The following is an 8,540-nucleotide window of genomic DNA, read 5'->3' as shown; positions in this document are numbered from 1 at the left end:
TGCTGACACATCCACAGAAACTGTAGAACTATTCTAGAGTGCTAGGAATAGGGAATAAAAAGACATTAGTAGTTTTAAATCATATTTTCAGTCTGTAGTAATCTACGGATTACTGTGAAGAGACATTTGGAACACATAAAATTAAACCCTATCTTCAACAGGCCATGCTGCACCTTATCAAAATGAACTGCTGGTATTTGAATCACTGGCTGACATATTCTGCGTAATTTTGATCTTAATATAAAAGCAGATATGAAGCAAGGGAAATTAAAAGAAACAGAACTTCTGAATCCCTCTTACAAGTAAAGGCTTTCTTCTCCTGCTCGCTTGTCTTCAACCTCAGAGAGTGCTAACAGCTATTGGTATCTCTGCCTGATGATGTGAAGCAAACAGATCATGAAGCAAGATGGGAATGTAATTTTCTGCTGTGTACACATGAAATGTTTTGCTGAGTCCTGTAAACACTCTAGAATTAAAGAGGAAAATCACAGGGAATTTAAAGATTAACGACTGCAGTACCTGCATAAAGAGGTACCTAAAAGAGCTACCAAAGGCAGCCTCATTGCTTTTATCTTGCTTTTGAATGCTTAATCATATCTACTATATTTATGTGTCGAAGTTCTTTATCACGCAAAATATATTCTCTACAGCAAGATGCCTCACAGACTTCATCCTCAGACTGCAGTTATTTCCTCAACTGTTCACTCCAGCACACTGGCCAAAATACAGACTAGATGTGTGAGGTCATTAAATAGCAAAATACTAATAAGAACAAATACTCCGTGGCATAAACGGAGCACTTTGTCCAGACTTACGCTTGACGTCTAGTCTGCCAAGTTGAAAATTACCACAATGTCATTTTTTTTCTAATCAGATTTAGATCAAAGTTTTTGACATTTGTACGTCAGAAAAATGGTAAGCACATTAAAACCTTAAGATGGGCTTACTTTGAAGATCACAAACCTGTCTCTGAAGTGAAAACCTGACTGTACTTCAGTAAGCACAAACACAAATCAATGTTCTATTGAAACCAGTCTGCAAACTCAGATGCTCCTATCTTTATGATGGAACCTCATGCCAAGAACTTTAATTTTAATACCAGCAGGAAATTAATCACATCATTTTATTGGAATTACACTTACATTCAACCAGCTTCAATTTCTAAAGCATTTGTTCAGCTTGATTCACCATATGCAATAAACCTCTAAAGGTTCTGTAGACTGAAATACTTCTCAGAATGCAATACCATACAAAACCAGCTCCCTTTTCTCATCATCCACATGATCAAAACTCTACTGTCCTTTAATTCCAGATGGATTTTAATTCATCATTAACAATGAATTAACCAACCAACATATCTTTACCTTCATCTATCTATGTATTTCTATTTTTTTTATCAGGAATATATCAACGTATCGAAGACACTTCATGACTAGGAAGTTAACAATGCCACCATACTATAAGGGAGGACCCACTATAAAGCCACATAAAGTCTGCTGCATGGCTTTTTAGCCTACTGTGACTCTGTGGATGGAAAACAGTGTTCCTACTGCCAGTGGACAACACAAAGGCTGGGGGAATTAGGAGCAAGGAAGCACTTCAGTAGGATAGAAAAAGAAGGTTTAGGTTTAGGGTTTAAGCTGGAATTTTTTACGGTCTATCCACCCAGACAATTCAGGTCTAAATTTTTTCATGGCTACCTGAGATTTGTTTATCACTACACCTAACACACCAGGATATCTTCTCTTTCACACAATGGCCATGGAAGTATCTAGGATGGTTGTCAGGTTGGCTAAACTTCTTCTGAGCAACACAGGAAAATAAAAGCTCAAAACTGTACTGTCCACATTTATCTGAAAGCCTTGCCATAGCCTCAAAACAACTACAGTAACAGCAGCTACTGACACTATCTTTAGCACACACGTAAGGTTAAATAACTCCTGGGGCTAAACTCTACGTGCTGTGACAAAGAGTAGTAAATCTGTCACCACAGACAAACCCATCAGGACTCTCCCAGCTCTACTTCATATAGCATTCAAAAAAGCCCCACATTGCTCAGAAGGATTGTGTACTTCTGTACACACACATCCATGTGTTTTGTTCTATTCAATCACCCTTTTTCCGCTTCTTTCTGGTTATGAACTGAACTTTTCAGGTCAAAATCTAGCAGGGTTTTCTTGAACTAACATTCACCTATTTCCAAGGCTTTTCACATTCCACTTCCCTGTTTTAAACCAAAACAAATTTCATGTTTGATTAGTGATGCCTGGAAAAAGTTCTGAGGTTTCACCCCACAAATTTATCAGTCATACTTACTGAAGTCCACTCTGTCCTAATCTGCCATTCACTGCAAATCTTCAGCTGGCAAGTGCTGGTTGTCTCTGGTTTCTCCAGGTGATGACAGCGGTACTGCTGAACTGTTAAGGTACGATTGGCATACATTTGCCGGCATAAGATCTGTCGATGCTGCATACCAAGGCCACATGTTTTGCTGCACTCAGACCACTCCCCTATATCCCAGCTAGAGACAAAAAAAAACCACAAAAGGGGAAAAAAAATAGAGAGGATATTTTTTCAGTAAAGATGTCTCTAATACTAATTTTAACAGAACTCAACTGACATGATTCTGATGCTGTTATAGAATCTCAGAAAAGAACACTTAAGCCTCTGAATGAACAACCATCCTTTTTGAAGACAACGCTGCACACTTGTAACCAATCTACCTGTAATAATAAGCATGCATACAGATTGCACAATTCATGGTTTCAAGACATACTACAAACATTAATTAAGCCACTAATAGCTGTTTCTTTTTTTAAAGACTGTTATCTAGGCACTCATTCATCAGTAAAACTGAAACAGCAAATGGTAAGCAATGAATAAATACATTTAATTTTAGAGATGAAAAGAATCCCTTAGATATATTCTTCTCGTTCCAAGCTTTCACTGTATTTGTTTAATCACTTTTGTATAAACATGTCATTTTCTCCTCTTACTTTTCGTTTCAAGCATGAGGACATACACAAATAAGGAAAGTAGCTGAACTGTTCACACATTTCAGAACTCTTCTGGAGAGCAGGCAAAATCTCTGTATTCTTTTAAATACATATTTACATATCTTTGATTATATTCTTGATATTATCCTCTGAAAACAAATCAAGCTGAATTGATATGAGTTACTAGAAAGAAAAAGGTGAGAAAAACGGTTGGTGAGAGAAGATGTCTCCAAGTAAACGGCTTCAGAAATTCCTGAGCATCTAATACGCACTCAGAAATTGCTTGTCAGGCACCTCTAACACTGTAACAGCACTTAACACCATTAGAAACTTCCACGGGATAAGGAGTGGCCACTTGCTGCTCAGAAAAGAACTGAAGAATGTAACCACAAGAGAGATGGAAAATATAGCTGCTGACCTGAAATAAAGCAGCTATAATGGCAACTGGGTTTAACTCTTTTCTTTTCTTGGTATACCCCCTGGATAAATTGACCTTTTTTTTTCCTGTTTAAAAGAAGTTGCCCAGCCAATTCTAAGTCACAGTCTCCTGATGGCAAGTGTCTTTTCAGAAGGAAATCACACGTGAGGTGGTTGTATTAGTGTGCTCAAAACAAGGACGATCATTTCAGAGCCAGTCTTCAAGCTGAAGGACTACTGAATTCCAGGAAAGAGAGTTGATGTTTCTGAGAGAGCCGTTGTGAGCAGCATCAGCCCCAACTCATCTTTAAATATGATACTATATTTACTACAGCACACTGATCCAATGTGGAGTGCTATAACCTACAGAGCTGCTTCTTTAGACAGGTATACGAGGACCCCTGCTACCTGGAAAAAAACGTACCCATGGAGAGACCCTGTATATTGTGCATGCCTGAACAATCACACCAGTTTTAAGAAATGACAGAAGTCACTTGTTGCCAACTTCCCTTTTGTATGCTGAACACTATTGATCCCTGTGAAGGGGAAGAAGGCTACCAACAACTAAGCCAAAAATATCCACTACACTTTAGGACACAAATGCATAGTACTTAAAAGTTCAGAATAATTTTCTACTCAGAATAGCCTCTTTTACATGCAAAACCTCAAAGACATTGTCTTATTTCACTTGATGTAAACTGTAGTATCTTACAAAGCTGGACATGGGAAGAGGTTGCAGGCTTCCTCTTCTGGAATGGGTTTGGTACTGCTGTCACAGTAACTGTCAGATACCTCCTCGTGAGTGATTCTGTTGACGCAGTGGAAAACTGGGTACTGTGACCCTGAAATGAAGAAGAAAATTAAGTGATGCATTGCAAAAGACTCTGCAGTCATAACAGTAGCACCCAACACTGATGCAGAAAGGAAAAGCGCAATCGAACAGGAAATACAGCCTAAGATTTTATCCAAAATTTCCAAATGTGAGAGCTGAACACTGTTTACATTGCAGTATTACGGGAAGTCCTTTAGTATATAGAAAGTACAGCATAGCATTGTTGGAGAGGGTGAGAAAACATGCTCCTGTTTGCATGAGATCTTTATACTGCAGAGAGTACAAACATTAAGTATTTAGGCAATTCAGGAAAAAAAATGCAGCCAAGCAGCCACAACACAGACTTGAGAGGAAGAAAACTGAGCAGTTGTTCTGCTCTGCTTCTGGAGAGACTGAGAGTTACGTGGTATTACCCACTTTACCTGGTGTTTTAAAAGGTGCATAAGATAAAGTTTATAGGATAAACATTATTGTAGACTAAAAAAAAAAATCACTATTCTCCATATTTAATGTTCAGTCTTTAAATAATTTTCATGCTAAAGCAAAAAGACAGACCTCTACTTCTATTAATATTGCAAATTGACTAGCAAAATGATGACAAAGAGCAAGGTGCTAACATGCCTACGTGTATTCAGAAAGTGAAAAGTTGGAGTACATTAACAGGTTTCCTGACACGGATGATCGAGGTGCTTTGCTAGACCTGACACATAAAAACAGGGCAGAAGAAGTCAGCGATGTGAAAACCGGGGCTAGCTTTGGCTACAGTGACCATAAAATGGTACATAGGGTTCAGGATTCTAAGAGGAAGGAACAGGCCAAAAAGCAGGACTACAACCCTGGACTTCAGAAGAGCAGACCAAAACCTCCTCGGAAATCTGCTTGGAAGAATCCTGTGGGATAAAGCCATAGGGTAGGTCCAGGAGAGTCAGCTGATATACAAAGACCAAGAAAGGTCAAGAAAGGTCCATCTCAACAACTAGGAAACCAAGCAAAGGTGGCAGGAGGCCTGCACGGATAAGCAAGAAGCTCCTAACTGAACTTAGACATACAAAGGAAATACAACAGATGTAAGCAGAGGCAGGTGATCCCAGAGGAGTACAGCGATGCTGTCTGTGCAGAGATGGTTGGTTAAGAAAAGCAAAGCCCACCTGGAGCTGAATCAGGCAAGGGATGTGAAAGGCAACTCTATAGTACACAAACAGCAAAAGAAATACTACGAAAACATTTTAGTTCTTTTAGACAGTAGTACAAAAGTACTATTGATTCTGTCTCTGCCATGTTTATACCATGTAAAGTGACAGCAACCTGTGCTCTTCAGTGTGGTACAGTGGTGGCACAGGAAACCTCTACTGTAGGTTTTTTGACTTTCTTTCTCAGAATGAAATAAGCCCAAGTGGAATACTATTTAACCAGACAACCAGACAAGTTTACATTTCTTCCTGCAGACTTTTCCTGGATTTTTCCTGCCCCTTAGATTAGGGGCATCAGTCATTCATACAGGCTTCTCACACCAAGATCACAAGGAATGTTCATACAGTCTCAAACAGTGTCAGGATCCTGCTCTCAAGGTTCAGTTTCTTTTGAATTTAACTTGATCGGATCATGCATACATTCTCCAAGTAATGGGAAGACAGATACTAATTTTTGACAGTTCTCTTGCTAAATTTTATAGAGTAAACTTAAGCTATATAGGAGGCTTAAAGACATCCTTTGAATTCTGTTCTCCTGTAATTTTGCTATTGTCATTTTGACTCAGATTTTGTTACTATCACTGCCAATAGCTGAAAAAAATGGCAACTATGTTCAAATGTCCATCAAGTTGGCATGAAATACAACCAAGGGTTCTATGATGTAAAGAAAGAATACATTTACCCTGATGTGTTCCTGCAACTACATCATAAATGACCTGAGTTGGATACTAAAATTCACCACATATATGATAATCCAGAGACTGGTATGTCTTTATTTCAAAGTTTGCAATTTTGTAGGTATGGTGATGGGTGGCTATGTATAGTACAAAAGATTTCACTTTTACTATCACAAAAACCTGTTCTTCTAAACAACTGCTTGTGCTATGCAATACTGAATCCATGGTCATCGCAAATGTCTTACTGCAAAGATTAACCCGACAAGCTCAAACTAGCATATCCATCACATCTCAAAAGCTCACTAATTATCAGTCCCTTCCTGTCCCTCTTCCTTCCCACTTCTACCCCATGAAAACTCAGTTTTCTGAAGTCGTATTATTGCTGTTCCAGCAACATCAAATGAGGCAAAGATATGGCTGATGAAATCCCTGTGAAACCTTCCTATAAAGATCAGAAAACTTGACAAAAAAGCAAAAAGCACTGAGGCTGTATCAGACAAAGCTGGAGAGGCCAAATGGAAGGGTAAAGAATGCCAAAGAATGCTGAGGAAAGCAGCTGTGTATTAAGGGTGTGAGAGAGAGCAGCTTGCCATAAAATCCTGTAATATTTCCTTTCAGAGGCAAATACCATATATTCCCTTTTCACTTCCATACTTTCCCAGATATTTAATTTTGTTGTTTCCTCTGATTTAACTATAAGCACACATAATAGTACTGATGTGTCTTTTGATTAGAAGAGAACAGAAAACATGAGATACAGCAATGCTTTGGGTATACAAGAGCTGTTGAATAGCCACGCTGCTCCTCCCATGCCTCTCTCGCACGCTGGAACCCTCCCGTGTGTCATCTATTTTCTGTGCACGGTGTATGAATCACTTACCTTTCCCACACGTAGTTGTGCACTCAGTTTTTCCAACCTGTTTCCAGTTGTGTTCTCGGTTTTGTCTTGGTGGTTGCACAGCAGGCACCTGGTTTTCTGGCTGATGAGAGGGAAATCTTCCAGGCTGAATAACTGGAAAAGTTCCAGCTGGCTGTCCAGTGAGAGTGTCTGTCTCCCTATGCAAATCCTCATCCTCATGATTTGTGCTTTGTGCCATTCCTAACTGACCATTCAAGGGCTCCCCTGATGATGGACAGTAACAGAAAAATTAAATAATGAGCCTCACTTGCAAATATCAGTCTATATTTTCATTCACTAATAATCACAATCAAAGCATCATTAAACTTGAAAGCAGCACTGATCTGCTATGCAGAGACCTCCTAGCAGTGTCCTGCAGACTGTGTTCTTTTAAACTGAGATAACCAAGTCTCAGCCAGCAAATACATTAGGAACTGAAGAACCTCCGAACACACTGTAGAGTTAACGCAGCCAGTGTCGCAATTTCCCAAAGCCCTTTTTTTTGGTCCCATGCTCTCTATTCTGTGCCTCCCCATGTCACAGCACAGCTGCTCTGCGTTAGGAACAAGGCAAGTCACGAACATTAAAAGTAGAACCAAACTCACTTGCATATTTTCTACTGTCCTTCAGAACTTTATACCAGTACACACAGCACGTATCCACAGCTCTGTCAGGAGCAGAAGCTGCCCAGATTCTAGCTTGGGAAGGCAACAGTTTTGTGTTTGGTTTTCTCCAGTTGGGAGAGGAAAGAGAAACTGCAAAGGGTTGTTTTAAATTATCTCAAACTCTGAAGAGAAAAATCGTGTTCCATTTAATTTCTGAGACATGGTTACCGCACTCCAGCTCATGCTCAGCCATGGTTAACATTTTGACAAGAGAATTGTTACTGAAAGTAGAAATACATGACCAGATGCACTGCTACAGTATGAATAATCCCTGCCAGTATTAATTCACTGATGTTACCAAATCTATGCAGTCTTCTCTTTCAGTGGTAAAATTCTGGGCCTCTCCCACATCACTGGCAGCATTTACAATTAATTTAATGGAATGAATTTCTCCATTAGCTTGTTGGGTAACAAAATATATTCAATAACAGGAAATAGCAGCATTTTACCTGGCCTCCTGTGAGCAAGCAACTGAGGACTAATGACATTGTCTCCTGGAATGATATACTCATAGTGTATACCTGGGTTAGGCTGCTGATGTATCATCTAAAAAGAAAACCATCCATATATTCAGTTCTTCTAGTTGTTCTATTACTAATACTTAATTATGTACTTGAATTGATCAACTGTGTAACGTTATTTATGACTGGTCAGGATAGAAACAATGGTTAATGATGGTGTGTACCCCCACAAAGAAAAATAAATGAATAAACAAATAATAGTAAGTAAAGGTATTTGTTTCTGGGAAAAGTAAGGCCACACAGGGTACCATGTCTGCAAACTGAGCTAGCTCGTGATGGCAGAGAAACTGCTTCCCTGAATCTCTGAAACACGTAAACCTGACGTGCGCCAGGCCAAGGTGCAG

General features: G+C 39.2%; 1 protein-coding gene across 1 annotated transcript in view; it reads right to left on the bottom strand.

The window, feature by feature from the left end:
• LOC104402914 (thrombospondin type-1 domain-containing protein 4-like) overlaps positions 1-8,540 on the bottom strand; it is a gene marked incomplete at its 3' end in the record, with an annotated part of 137,871 nt that overhangs the window by 274 nt on the left and 129,057 nt on the right. The window contains exons 5-8 of the mRNA XM_010010910.1: positions 8,125-8,221; positions 6,993-7,235; positions 4,126-4,255; positions 2,317-2,521 (exon numbers count right to left, since the gene is read on the bottom strand). Of these exons, the coding sequence (XP_010009212.1) occupies positions 2,317-2,521; positions 4,126-4,255; positions 6,993-7,235; positions 8,125-8,221 (675 nt within the window). The remainder of the gene's footprint in view (positions 1-2,316; positions 2,522-4,125; positions 4,256-6,992; positions 7,236-8,124; positions 8,222-8,540) is intronic.

The sequence above is a fragment of the Nestor notabilis genome, unplaced genomic scaffold, assembly GCF_000696875.1.
Source record: "Nestor notabilis isolate BGI_N333 unplaced genomic scaffold, ASM69687v1 scaffold5570, whole genome shotgun sequence".
NCBI classification, from domain to species: Eukaryota; Metazoa; Chordata; class Aves; order Psittaciformes; family Psittacidae; genus Nestor; species Nestor notabilis.
Note: the sequence above shows the minus strand (reverse complement) of the source record. Positions and strands in the feature narration are given on the sequence as shown.